The 15,421-nt window shown below is 39.9% G+C and overlaps 1 protein-coding gene across 1 annotated transcript in view; it reads right to left on the reverse strand.

Annotated features, from left to right (window-relative positions):
- The window catches only part of KCNU1 (potassium calcium-activated channel subfamily U member 1), a 141,596-nt gene that overhangs the window by 65,368 nt on the left and 60,807 nt on the right, over positions 1-15,421 (reverse strand). The window contains exon 19 of the mRNA XM_087856319.1: positions 2,521-2,535. Within this exon, the coding sequence (XP_087712445.1) occupies positions 2,521-2,535 (15 nt within the window). The remainder of the gene's footprint in view (positions 1-2,520; positions 2,536-15,421) is intronic.

Below are 15,421 nucleotides of genomic sequence, written 5' to 3' on the forward strand. Positions count from 1 at the left end.
CATTATGCTCTTTTGGGTATGTGAACGTAATACTACTAACACATCAAAAATGGATCACAAATAGCACACACCACACATTTTACATGTTTTCCCCGGATAGTACCTACTTGTCTCTATTAAGCCATCGGGTTTATTTTACCACTCATTGTTGTTACTCAGGACATAGGTTTGTCAATTTGCTAACTGGAGTTACCTTTGCCCTGCAAAAAAACAAAAAGCAAAAACAAAACAAACAAAACCCAAAATAAAACAAAACAAAAACACACCCTATTCTACAGCACGAAGTGGGAGTAGGATGTCATTGATCCCATTAACACTGTACTTAAATCAACTGAGCTAACCAACTCCACTGATGAAATATCACAGAAATGTACCCACAAATGGCACTTATATATACACAAGTGTATAACACTGTCTAACTAGTAGTATGACTCTAATTGATCTTTTAAAAATCTGTAGCTCAAGTGAACATATCTTGCTTTTCAATTAAGAGGTACAGATAACTTCAGCATCATCTTTAAAGATGATCTGAATGGCTAATTTTCATGATCTCTGACCTTACTTATGGGCTTTTAAAGCATATTCAGGAATCCCCCAGCCAGACACAGGGCTGACAGGCCCAGTCGGTGGATGGACCATGCCGTCCAGATCAATCCTCCTTTTACACACCTGTTTTGGACCATTTCCTTATTGAACGTAGTGGGGGGATTAAAGACAATAGGAAACATACCAATACGTTATTTCATTGTTACAGCTCTGCTAAAGAATAGCAGGGAAAAGTCTGTGAAACTGAATGGCGACTTTTACATTTAAATATTTTCTGTGGCTTTTGGTATCCATTACTTGCCGATCCTCTATTATCCCAGAGAAGATGTGGGAAAGAATAAATGAAAGCATAAGCGTGGTTGGAGCGCTTCATGTGTTATCCTACATGTGGTCTTTATATTCTCAAAAACAATTTTTAAATGTGAATTATGCTTTTGTAACAATCGTGCATTAACATAAACACAGTATACACAAATACACACATGGACAATACCAAGAGCCAAGAATGTATTCTTTTTTTTTTTTTTTTAAGATTTTATTTATTTATTCGACAGAGATAGAGACAGCCAGCGAGAGAGGGAACACAAGCAGGGGGAGTGGGAGAGGAAGAAGCAGGCTCATAGCGGAGGAGCCCGATGTGGGGCTCGATCCCATAACGCTGGGATCACGCCCTGAGCCGAAGGCAGACGCCCAACCGCTGTGCCACCCAGGCGCCCCCCAAGAATGTATTCTTGAGATAATTGACATGTTATGTCTCACAACACTCGAGCGCACATTCTCACCTCTAGTCAGACTAGCTGGTACATGGAAGGCTCCAGGTTTCCCCCATGCCTTGCCCGTGTCATAGCCTTCAAAGGAGTTGAGATGCCCACTCTCTCCTACCTTTAATCCTACCTGCCACAGGAAACTTTCTGAAACAATCTATCCATCCCTCACTGACCTCTTCTTCCTCTGACCTGCCAGAATCATCGATGTAGCACAGGAAGGAGTGCTGCTTTATTTGGCTTCTGATTTACTTTACAGGAATTCATTTTTTTTACCCAACTAGATTGCATGGGGGTTGAAACATCATTTCTATATCTACAAATGCATCAAGCACAGTGCCTACTTAGCACATGGAGATACTCAATAAATACCTATTTATTTTAAAAGGAAAAAAAAAGTGCCAAAAAAATCCCAATTATAGTGAGTAGCTGTTTTGTTGTCATTAAGAGTAAGACAAAATGTGAATTCCTGCAATACCATAGCACTTTCCTCCACACAGTTCTTAATCCTTTCCCACAGATTGTCTTGGTTTGATAAAATGTTGGAATAAAAGGCAAAGAAGGGCAGAAGCTATAATTCCTAGGACTTTTATATTCCTCTTGCAAAGTGCATTCATGAAGAGTTAGCACCTCTGGTGGCTCAGAATTGATGCCAGCCTCACCCACAGGAGTGGTACAATAAAACCTCTGTTAACCAGGCCCATCTCTAAAGAACCCCCAATTAAACAGAAGCATGATTCTTCACATATTAAAAGAGGTGAGTTATTAAAAAAAAAAGATTAAGGATTTATTTCAAAATCTACCTCCTTGAAGGCTCTGCACTTACTACTAATTATAATAAGGAACATCTAATGAGGACTTACTGTTGACCAAGAATCAAACAAAGCACTTTAAATACCTAATCTTATTCAGTCATTACAGAAAAACCTCCAAAGTATTCACGACTATTATACTCATTTCATATAGCAAAACTGAGACACCTAGAAGTAAAGCAACTTGCCCAAGATCACACAGTTTAGAGTCAGCATTTGAACTTAATGCTAACCTTAGCCCACACGCACATTATGTAATGTCAGTGCACGATGACCACACTCTGCTGGTAATACAGTATTTACCTGTAGATAATCACAACCATTAAAAATTTTCCCGGCACAGTATAGGCACTAAACTAAAATGCTGGTAACATATTACAAAGCTATGCACAATAAACTCTGAAGTGACGGAACTTTTAGGTTGACCCTCTATTTAAAATCAACTGAACAAATCACCCTTCACCTCTAACTCCACATTCTGGTTAATCAAGAATTTAACGTACTGCAGGGAAAAGAGAGGGAGGAGGCATTTGTTGACCCTGTTCTGCAGATTGAAAAACAAAAGCAATCTCATCATCAGTTTGTTGGAAATAGGGGATGGATTAATAATAGAAATTGGGAATAACTGAAATTTCACCTCAATCCACATGTGTAGAGTGCCTGAAAGCTGATCTGAGAGAAAACTGGGTATATGACCTTTGCTTATCACCGGTATGAAGTATTTTGATCCGTGTTGCAAGGAGGTCTGTTTGTTTAGCTTACTGACATTGGGAGAAGCAGAGATGAATTCATGTCGGTGAGGATAAATTCCACTGGTCACTATAAAGGCTGGAAAGCTAACATTCTTGTTTATGTCACATTTTTAATTGCCCAGTGATCCTCAGAAACCCACAGGGAACCAGGGTTCTCTGAGGTTCTTACCTGGTGGTGAAGCTCATACTGCTCATCGGTCTTGTCTGTCCCAGCATACAGTCATGCACTGTAGAATCAGAGAGTTCCTTCATGCTGTTTTTCTTTACCACCACTGTTGTCCCTGCAAGAACACAGCAATCTTAGTGAGTCGGCATACCTTTCTGGGAGGTATTCTTGAACCATCCCTACTGACTAAGACATTTCTAGGCCCCTGGCTAGGGAGAGGGTAGAGATCCTTAGCCACAGACTAATTCTAAGAGGATGGAACAGAAATCTCTTTCATTTCCTTCTGCAGAGTTAGTGGGTGGAACATGGTTGTAAGGATTTCAATACCACATGGGATGCTTCAACAAGCACCTACCGAGTTGCTGCTGTACCTTCCTAAGGCGTCACCCCTCTGTCTCACCCAAGTGTAGCATCCGGGGATCTTTCCTGCCATAGGCAGGGTCTGCAGCCACATTTTGGACTCCAAGAAAGGATCATTATACAAGTCCCCTTCTCCCCTTCTGCAGATACTACTCAGGCTGCAATTTATTCTCAGTGGATACTGCCTTTTACTTTATTTATTTCCTTCAAAGGATTCCTTTATTATTAATTTTAACTTTTGAAGAATCTTGAGCTTGCATGGGCTAGGTCTCAAAACATTTGTGAATTTCCAAACCTGAAATAACACAAAGGCTAATAATTTTCTCATCTGCCAAATGGGGATAATACTGGGACTTCAAAGGGTGACTGTGAAGATAAATGCAAGAATGTTTGAAATTTAAAAATTAAATAGCAATATGAAGCTGCTCTGAGATGGAAAAGAAACTGACACATGAGCCGTTACTTCTTCCTACACCCATATGTTGGTATTCAATCATGCCATTCTTATTTCAGAACCTTGATTCAACCTAGGAATCCTGGGCTAGGGCATCATTATTGGTCGATAAGAACTGGCACTTAGTATTGTGATAAGAAATTATCATTCCAAAGGATACTTGGAAGTTAAATGCTTCTCTTTCACTCCTCAAGGACCCTGCGTTATTGGCCTGCCTGAATGAGATTCCTGGGTGATCAGAGATGCAGAACTGCCTGAGAAGAAATTATCAAGGAGATGGACAAAGTCAAAGAGTAGCCATCACTGTTGTTCTTCCTTGCCCACCCAAGTGGAGAAAAGAAACATGGCCTTTTCTTCCTGTGTCACTTTAAGAATCATCTGTGTACTAAGACTCCTCTTTGTTCATGTGGAACAAACCTTTAAATCCACATATCACCAGGTTTTAGACAACAGCTGGCAGAAAGAGCCACACATACATTTTGGTTTCCCTCTTCTTTTGATGTAATGCTTTCTGACCCATTCTAATCCATGGAAAATATCAATTGAGTGAAAACACACTTCTGGAAGAAGAGAGACCTCCTTTGGATGTGTGATTTGTCAACTTAAATCAGCAGTAACTGCATCACACAGGTGTTCTAAGAGCCAGGTTTGGAATAAGACTGCTCCCTACCTGTAATTCTCAGGTGCCCTCACTTACGTATGGAGGCTTGATGGGGGTTTTCAGGTTGACTGGTGTTTCCTTATTTCCTGGTTACCTGTTGCCCTGGGGGAAGTGGCTCAGGGACAGAACATCTGAAGAAAATTCTGAGTGACGACCGGTGTGTCAACTGTCAGTCTTTAAAAGCTAGCCGCTGAGTACATGTGATAGAAGCTGAGCTATGGAATGCAAAAGGCAACATGCCCAAACTGGCTTAGGAACAATGGAACTTTCGGGAAGTCTCTGCTTTCTCAAAGCCTAACTCGGCAGCCAACATTTGCCAGGTATTAAGAAACAGGTGGGAGGGGATAAGTAGGTGAGGCAAATGCTAGGTATGAACCGCTCAAAAGTTTTGCTAAAGCTTTGAATCTTCCCTTGTGTCATTCTTAAGAAAATCTCTTCTGAGAACACATTAAAGATCTGTATCATCTTGGAAGCTTTCATAGTTATGGAAGTATGTGCGTGTGCAGGTCAGAAAGAGCAGCCTGCATGAGGGCTGGGGTACCTCTGGCCGTGGGCGGACTGCCTGAAGGTTAAAGGTGAACTGGACCCATGACCTCTCTTGGTCCCTTCCAACTCTAATTCTATAATCCTAATGATCTTTGTAAACTGTCTAAAAGTGCTCTCTCCAGCAGGTTGCACACAGGGCTGTTAAGAACATGCAACATCTATTGTTGCCTTTGCCCCCAGTTTCTATGCTGCTTCCAACAACTGAGGAAAAAGCAAAGAATACCATCAAAATCAGAAGCCAGAGTTCTCTCTCTCAAGGCAGTTAATAAGCAACTGAAGTTTCTCTGATTACGTTCTAAGGTGGCTTAATCATTTTATTTAGTTGTGTTTTTATTTATCTATAGCTATCTATCTATAGCGTGCAAGTATTTTTTTCATATTTTAGGCGAGAAAAGAACAGAATGGATTTTTGCCTTACTCTCTAGCTACCCTGTTAACATCTTGTCATGGCTTCCTACGACCTCCCTATAGATATTTCAAAGGTTTCTGGATAAAGCATTAGACATCAAAAAGGACATGGCATCTAACATCTGTGAATAACTGAAAGAAAAAAGTCCCCATAAAAAGGACAATATTTTGATTATGTGTCTCTCTTCTTCAAGAAGTGATAACCTTGGAAGCTACAGGCAAGCATTTTCCTCTTTGGCGTATGTGACAGGACTGCATATGAAGACATGCCTCATATATGATTTCCATGTGGACAGTAGTAATTCTAACCCTATCTCCTTCAAGAAACTTGTGACACCCTTAAAAAGTGATATCATGTATTCCGGATAAGAACCACTACTCTAGGAGATGAAGAAGAAGCAGGACAACAGATCAAGCCAGTGCCTTAGTCTTGCAAAAGGAAGGACAGCATTCATCCATCTGCTTATTTTTTAATTTATATATCCATTCATGATCAGAAGTTTTTTTCAAGAAAATCATTATAGCCATGAATGATGGCATGGATTGGCATAAAAAGAGGCTAGATCCAGGGAAAACAGCTCAGAAGCTAGTATAATCACTGGGATGAGACACACAGAGGGCGAGAGATGAGGTGGAGATGGACACCAAGGACTGGAGAAAATGGAGCCCTGCCTGTCAACCATAGGACTGGAATAACAACTGTCATGAATATAGGAATACAAGATATTTGTGTATGGTCTTTGTAGTTATCAAGTTGCTTTTCTTTTTATTGTAATTCAATGGACATGTGGTCCCTGATCCTGCTTTAGAGAAGAAGAGTCATCTAAGAACCCTTTCAATTCTCTCTCCTACCTAGGGCCACTGGCACAGGAGGAGAGCTCTGACTGGACTTCAGAGCTGCTTAGGGAAGCCAAGCCAGGGAGACCAGCTGGTGATTCATTAGGGAATTTCTATCTCAACTTTCTTGGTTTGGAATTCTCCTCTTTGGGAAACAGTGGCTGGGATGACACCTGTCTTAAAGGGGTCAATTAGTCTTGGATGTTAATGAAAAAAGTGACCCACGGACAAACCTAAGGAGAACTGTGAAATGGGGTAAATTCAGATTTGGACCGTGGACCCAAACCATTCCTATCATTGCCTCCTGTCCTTGACTCCTTTCACATTCTCTTTCCAATTTCCTTTTCGAAATTCCTCTCTCTTTTAGGTGTGACTCCAGGGAAAAAATTAACACTTTAATGGGGACACTAAAACAGTGCTCAGGGGGGTGGAGATTAGGGAAATCTGGACCCTACTTTCCCTAGGGCCATTTTCCTATTGCCCATCTGTATGCCACTCCAGTGCATACAGATATTCCTGTAAGCTCCTCCTTGCCCTGGTTGAGGACCACTACTCTACAACCTGAGGCATGAGAGGTTTCAGTGGTGCAATAGCAGACAGAGAACTGTATAGACAGGGCTGGAGAAGTCCCTGCCCAATAATTTATCTAACTATAATAAGCAGAAAAACAGAAAGACAACTACTCCTGATCTGAAGGCTAACCCTGCTAGTCTTCCTGCTCTGAACCCCAAAACATCAGGGAGTGGGTTAAAATAAGTATAATCCACTAGGACTTCTCTGCCAATTCTTATTTCATCTGCATTTCATTGATGAGAAAAGAAATAATGAGATTCTTTTTGAGTTTATGTTCCCACGGGTAATATGATAATTAACATACATATACTTACTATTTTCCAGGTACTGGTCTTAATGCTTTTTATATTAATATGCTCAATTTGTATACCCTTTATGTGCTAATATTCTCATTTAATCTTCTGAGATATGTGATATTATTATCAGCATTTTATGGTAATCTGAAGCACAATGAGAGTTTGAATAATTTGCTTAAAGCCACACAGCTAAGAGGTGACCAATGCAGGATCCATGCTCTTCACTACCACACTCGGCTGCCTCTCGAAAATGTCAAGATCATGAATTTAAGTGGAGAACCTCTGGTGTGGTTTCAGCTTAGAAAAGTGCAAGTAATCAAAGGCAAGAGGGATTATAAATCACTGAACATCAGAATTGAAAAGGGCTATTGAGATGACAAGAACGGTCCAGTGTGGCAATAACGACAACACTGAGACCCCGAAAAGTCGCATGTCTTCCCTTAACCACAGTGAATCAGTGGCATAGTTTTCATTAGCATTCGAGTCTGCTGAACTCTCAATTAGCATAGTAGGAGGAAGAAATTGGTGGGACTGAGCAAACTCAATTAGCTCAAGAAAGAAATGGTTATTAGAAAAGAGTGGACCGCGGATACTCTGCATCGGGCTCTGAAACATGAAGTATTCAACCTGAAATTTCTACTAATCCAAAGTCAGAAATTTTTTCTATTTTGCTATCTATTGCTAGGTTCTTAAGCCCTTTTTGAAAGTTAATGCGATGGGAGAATTTCCAGATGTTATTATGGATTTTAAATCTATAAGGTCAAAGAGCCGCCTTCTACAGTGATGTCCTCTTCAGCACATTTTGACTAGATCTCTCTCCAGATTCAAATTCCTACACAAGCCCACTCCCTAGCCGCCAGACCTGTGAGCATTTCATGGTACTCTGCTGCCATCGTCTGGCAAGCTGAAGTCAGGAAGCACCGACACCGCCCACTATTTCAGCATCTGGGTACCAGATTGTTTGATAAAGAGTTCTCCAGGACACAGGGGATAGGCGTGGCAGGAGTATTGACCAAGGATCAGTGCCAGGCAGGAAGAAGAAACGATCCTATTATGAGAAGAATCAAAGTTTCTGAGAATTGTGATCGCTATAGGGAAGCTCAAACATTTGATTATAGGTTAAAAATCTTACTAACTTATTCCCTAGATACTACTAAATGCATGTTACAGAGGTGGGTAAAATTTGTCATATCTACAAATGATGGCAGAGTCTTCTATTTATGCAAAAATCTTTCCCTCTTTATACTAGAGCAACTTCCTGCTTTAAAATATATATAGTAAGGGCACCTGGGTGGCTCAGTTGGTTAAATGTCCAACTCTTGATTTTGTCTCAGGGTCCTGAGATCAAGCTCCACCCAGCATGGAGCCTGCTTAAGATTCTCCTTCTCCCTCTTCCTCTGCCCCTCTCCACCCTGCTTGTGCACTCTCTCTTTCTTGCTCTCAAAAAATAAATAAAATAAAATAAAATAAAATAAAATAAAATAAAATAAAATAAAATAAAATAAAAAGTAAAATAAAATAAAGTAAAATAAAATAAAAAATAGTAAAATCGTACTTAAAAGCTTGCTAGAGGGGTGATTATTAATTTTTATAAAACATTTTTGTTTTGCAAAATGACCAACAGAAGTGAATGCATATGAGTGGGTATACTGAGCTTGCAGAAGTTTGATTTGCATACTGTGTTTACAGGAATACATCTACTGTGTGAAACCATGCTAAATTTTCATATATTATAAAGATACATGTAGTGATAGGATACGTTTAATGTATTATTTTTTCTTTCTTCACTCCTTTTCTTAATGGGATTTTTATCCTATTCAGTCTTATCCCTTGCCTCAAGAAAGATTCATAGGTTATAGAACACAAAAATAGTCAGTGTATAGCTTCTGAATCCAAAATAGGGTCTCAAAGCCCATTTAATTCACAATCTTCAGACGTAAGCATTCAGTGGCAACCCTATGGACAACAGGGATTTCAGGTTACCTTCATCCCAGCTCACATCTAAGGTTGAGTTTCTACAGTGAGAGAATCAAACCAAGAAGACCAGAGGCTTCCACCACTGCCTAGTGCCCTGCTCAAAAAGCAGATGTGTCACTTTGAGAGAACTCTCCAGCTCTGGAGCAGTGGCTCAGACACTCTGCCCAGAGGGAGAGGCAGGGCATTAGAACAGCAGGTGCTGAAGCTCTTCCCAAGGGAGTTGGCTTTATTTGGAACAGTGTGGAAAAGTTCAAGGCCAAAGGGGCTCTTGAAAACAATGCTGATTTTGGTGGCAAACAATTAGGTTGAGGTTGGTAGCTCCACGAGAGCAAAAAGTAAACTGTAGGCCAGAATTTACTACAGTGAGACAGGAAAACAGACAGCGAGTGCTCTCTTTGGGTCAGAAAGGACCTCAAAGATTGGCCTCAAAAACCAGTCCTGCAATGGGGCCCACATTTAATTAAATAATACCTTAGAACACTATATGCCTGAGGGTATTGTCAAGAATAATAGAGTCAGCAGCAGCCAGTAGTGCACACCAAGAGCTGGGTATGATACCAACAGAGGCCGAGAGATGAATTGAGAGATCAGGAAAGGAGACAGTACAAAGAGCCCTATTAAAACCACCGTCATTCCCAGGTGACCACGTGCTACCCCAAGACTGCATTCTGATGAGCAATATCAGGGCCTTAATGCTGCCAGGGGGATCGATTTCAATAAACAGTCAAGCTCAATCACTAATTCACTAATCAAACAAGCAATGACAACAAGCCCTGGTATCCAGAATTGCTACAATATATTATCTAGAAGTCTAGTTTTCAACAAGAACAGCAAAATTATGAAATGTAAAGAAACAGGAAAACATGAACCATACACAGGGGTAAAAAAAAAAAAAGCAGATAACAGAAATGGCCTGTGCAAGGGTCCAGATGTCACACTTAGCAGACAAATTCTTGAGATCAGCTATTACAAATGTGTTCAAAGAATTTGAAAAACCATGATTCAAGAAATAAAGGCATGATGACAATATCTTTTCAAAGATATAATAATAAACAGAAATTATAAAGAAGAACCCAATGGAAATTCTATACTTGAAAAGTATACTAATTGAAGTTAATTATTCACTAGGAGGGTTAATGGACTGAAGAGTGTCCCCCAAACTCATGTCTACTTGGAACCTCAAAATGTGACTGCCATAGGCTGCACTGCGTCCTTCCCAAATTTACATGTTGAAGCCCTAATTCCCAGTGTGACTGTATATGGAGATGGAGCCTTTACAAAAGTAATTAAGGCCAAATAAGGACCCTGATCTGGTAGGATTAGTGTCCTTATAAGAAGAGGAAGAGAGACCAGAGCTTGCTCTCTGCCATATGGGGACACTGGGGGAAGGTGGCCATCTATAATCCAGGAACAGACCTCTCTCCATAAACTGAGTTGGCTGGTACCTTGATCTTGGACTTCTAGCCTCCAGAACTTTGAGAAAATAAATTCCTCCTGATTAAGCCAGCCCAGTCTGTAGTATTTTGTTTTGGCCACCCAAGCTGCCTACTACGGTGACCTTAAATGGAAATGACATCCTTGCAGATGTAATTAGTTAGGAATCTCAAGATAAAATCATCCAGAATTTTGGATGAGTTCTAAGTCCAAAACTGATGTCCTTAAAAGAGGAAGAGAACACAGAGGAGAGACACAGGAATGAGGGCCATGTGAAGACAGAGGCAGGCTGCAGTGATGTCAGCACAGGCAAGGGCCACCAGCAGCCTCTAGAGCTGAAAGAGTCAAGGAAGGATTCTCCCGAGAGCCTTCAGAAGGTGTGGCCCTGCTGACACCTTGATTTCAGACTTTGGTCTGAGAACTGGGACAGAATAATTTTCTGTTGTTTGAAGCTACCCAATTTAGGGTAATTTGTTTTGACAGGCCTAGGAAATAAGTCAAGGGGTTTGGGATAGGCACAAAATACACCCTCCCCCGAAGATGTCCATGTCCTAATCTCCAGAACTTGTGAGTATGTCATGCTATATATGGTGCGGGGGATTCAAGGTTGCAAATGGAAAGGTGCTAATCAGCTCACCTCGAGAGATTTTCCCAGATTAACCAGGTGGCTTAATGTAATCACAGGATTTCTTTCAATGTGGAACAGGGAGGCAGAAGATCCAGAGTCAGAGAAGGTAATGTGGCGATGGAAGCAGAGTCTGCGCAATGAGATGTGAGAAAGACCTGACCAGACATTGCTGGCTTTAAAGACAGAAGGGGGCCATGAGCCAAGGAGTACCGACAGCCTCTACAACCTGAGTAAGCAAGGCCATGGATTCTTGCTTAGAACTTCCATAAAGACCCCTGCCAGGTAGGCCCATTTTAGACTTCTGAATGATAAAATAATGTTAACTTATCACTAAGCCACTTCATGTGTGGTAATTTGTTACAGTAGCAATTGGAGACCAATGTAGGGCCCAGCACTAGATCTGAACTGCCAGAAGAAAAAAAATAGCAAATATAGGACAGACTGACAGATACTGCAATCCAAAAGAGCAAGAACAAAAGAGAGAGAGACAGACGGACAGAGAGAGAGGGAGAGAGAGAAACAGAGAGAGAGAAGAAGGAAGAAAAATAGACAATTCCAGAAATATGTGGATTCTCATTAGGTGTACCATATATATGTAAAGATAGGACCAAGTAGAGGGAAGAGAGATGAAGGAGGAGAAAAAAAATACTCAAAAAAATAACGAATTAAGTCTTTCAAAATTTGATGAAAAATATTCATCTACATATATGGGCACACCTCAGAGGTACTGTAGGTTTGGTTCCAGGCCACTTTAATAAAGCAGATATCACAGTGAAGCAAGTCAATGAATTTTTTGGTTTCCTAGTGCATATATAATGTCTATGCTACACTATAGTCTAAGTGTGCAAGAGCATTAGGTCTAAAAAAAGTACAGAACTTAATTACAAAATACTTTATTGCTAAATAATGCTAGCCATCATCTGAGCTTACAGTGAATTGCGATGTTTTTGCTGGTGAGGGGGCTTGCCTTGATGCTGATGGCTGCTGACTGCTCAGAGTGGTGGTTGCTGAAGGCTGGGGTGTCTGTAGCAATTTCTTAAAATAAAACAATGAAGTTTCCTGCATCAACTGACTCTTCCTTTCACTTAAACACATAGAAGCCATTGTAGAGTTATTAACTTTTCTAATATCAATATTGTGTCTCAGGGAATAAGGCCTAAGGACAAGGAGTGGAGTAGCTGGTCAGTGGAGCAGTCAGAATACATACCATACTTACCAATTAAGTTATATGTGTTACATGGACACGGTCCATGGCACCCAAAATAATTACAATAGTAACATCAAAGATCACTGATCACAGATCGTCATAATAAATATAATAATATTAAATAATACTAATAATACTGAAGTTTGAAATACTGTGAGATTACCAAAATGTGACACAGAAAAATGAAGTGAGCAAATGCTGTTGGAAAAATGGTGCCAAGAGACTTACATGCAGGGTTGCCATAAAACTTAAATTTGTAAAAAATGCAATACCTGCAAAGTGCAATAAAGTGAAGCACAATAAATTGAGGTATGCCTGTATTATTTTCCAGTGAATGCTGTAACAAATTACTCACAATGTTGGCTTAAAACAACATTCTTTTATTCTCTTACAGTTCTGGAGTTCAGAAGTCTGAAGTAATTTTCCCTGGGCTAAAATCAGGGCATTAAATTCCTTTCAGGGATTCTAGGGGATAATCCATCTCCTTGCCTTTTCCAGCTACTGGAGGCTCCCTATATTCCTTACCCTGTGGCCCTTTCCTCCATCTTCAAAGACAATGACATAACATTTTCTCTCTCTGAATCAGCTTCCATCTGCTTTCACCACAAGCCCTTTTCTCTTGTTTACATAGTTGAACCTCCTCCTTCTGCCTCCCTTTCATAAAGACCTTTATGATTACATTTAGATTCCACATAGATAATCCAGGATAATCTGCCCATCTCAAGGATCCTTAATTTAATCACATCTGCAAAGTTCCTTTTGCCATATGAAAATAACATTCACAAGGCTCCAGGGGCTAGGGTACAGCTATCTTTGGGGGCCATTACTTAGTCTATTATATTACACATCCAAAGATATCAGTGAACTCCAACAGGATAAACACAAAGATATCCAGACACAGACATATCATAGGAACTATGCTGAAAGTTAAAAACAAAAATAAACTCTTAAAAGCAGCAAGAGACAGACACAACTTGATTTAGCAGTGAGATTAACAGATGACTTCTCATCAGAAAGAATGAAGGCTAGAAGGTAACTGTCAACCAAAAATTCTATACCCAGTAAAACTATCTCTCAAAAATGAAACTGAGCCACACACAAAAAAAATGATAAAGGCTTCAGAAAGTTTGCTCCCCCATAAAAACAAAGAATAAACTGACAAAAGTGATCAGAATGATTTTTTTTAGAATTCTGAAAACTAATTGGCATTGATCCAAGAAAAATTAGTCCAGAAAAATGAATATATCTCAGTAAAAACAGCAATATTTGTGGTGTTTTAACTTATATTAGTCCCATCTCCAACTCCCTACCTAATTAGTATCCTTGCAAAAGAATGCCCCATATTCCTGGCGCCAGAGGGAGTAGAGCAGAACTGCGTTTCTTTCAAAGCCTTATTTCCAAAGAGGAGTCATTATTTGACTTGTGTGGTGGTTCTCTGGATGATATGACTTGAATGGCTTATCTTTCTCAACCTTATTTGAACTTACCTCATTCTAAAATCCTCTACCCAGTAAGCTATAGCATATGTTTTAGTATCACAACTGTCTGAGGCAATGGATAAAAGATAGGGCAAATGATAGACTCAATAAAAGTTTAAAGGGGAAGCTAGGGAATGAGTTGTCCATAGGCACTTTAAAAAACTCTGGAACAGTCCTGAAAATGTAAAAAGGACACACATGCACAGGACTCCAGATGTGTGCATGTTGAGAAGGCCTTAAGCTCTCACCTCTAACTGACCTTTATGTTCTGTGCAAGCAGGAAGTGAAGGCTAAAGCAGAGCTGTCAACTGCCTAGCTGAGTATTGAAGGCATGCCTCAACAAAAACACAAAATACCTTGACAAATACTGGGAGATTTATTGGTTGCAGGTATTTAAAAAGATCTCTGTCCAATTATTAGATGACCACTAAACTAACACAACAGAGAATTCAGTGGCTACAAATGACAAAGATGCAGACATGATATAGTTCATAAAAGTCACTAAAATACTGACAACTACAACAAGCAACAACAACAACAACAACAACAAAAAAACCCACTGGGGAATAAGGTGGGTGAAGTCTAGATTTCCATAATTACCACATTTATATTTGCAATATCTAATTTTCAACAAAAAATTATGAGACACGGACAGAAACAGGAAAGTATTATCCATACACAGGATGAAAAGCTACCAATAGATATTGTCCCTGAGGAAGCCCAGACATTGCATTTACTGGTCAAAGACTTTTAATCTATTAAAAGTTATTTTAAGTATGTTCAGAGAACTAAGGCAAATTATAGCTAAAGAACTGAAAGAATATGAGAATGATGTCCCACAAAACAGAGAATACCAATAAAGAGTTGAAGTTATTAGGGGCACCTGGGTGGCACAGTCAGTTAAGTTAAGCTACTGCCTTTGGCTCAGGTCATGATCTTGGGGTCCCAGGATTGAGCCCCACATGGAGGGTCTCCGCTCAGCAGGGAGTCTATTTCTCCCTCTCCCTCTGCTGCACCCCCCCAGCATGTACTCTCTGTCTCTCTCGCTCTCTCTCACTCTCAAATAAATAAATGAAAATTTTAAGAAACTAAAAAAAAAAAGAGAGTTATTCAAAAAACAGGAATCCTGGAGTTGAAAGTATAATAACTGAGATAAAAAATTATTGTAATTTGAGATCAAGTTTGAGCATGCTGAAAAAAGAATCAGTCAGCTCAAAGATAGGTCAAGGGAGATTACCCAGTCTGAGTGACAGAAGGAAAAATAAAGAAAGAAAAGTGAATGGAGTTTGAGAGAGCCTCTGGGATGCCATATAAATATACCACTTAATGGGAGTCACAGAGGGAGAAGAGAGAGAGAGAGGGAAGAAGGAATATTTGAAGAAATAATGTCCAAAAACTTCCCAAATTGGATGAAAAACATTAATCTACACAACCAAGAAGCTTACAAATTCTAAATACGATAAATTCAAAAAGATCAACATCTGGACACTCCATAATCAAACTACTGAAACCCAAAGAAAAG

Source organism: Ursus americanus, chromosome 27 (genome assembly GCF_024610735.1).
Source record: "Ursus americanus isolate L20-20 chromosome 27, mUrsAme1.1.p, whole genome shotgun sequence".
Classification (NCBI taxonomy): domain Eukaryota; kingdom Metazoa; phylum Chordata; class Mammalia; order Carnivora; family Ursidae; genus Ursus; species Ursus americanus.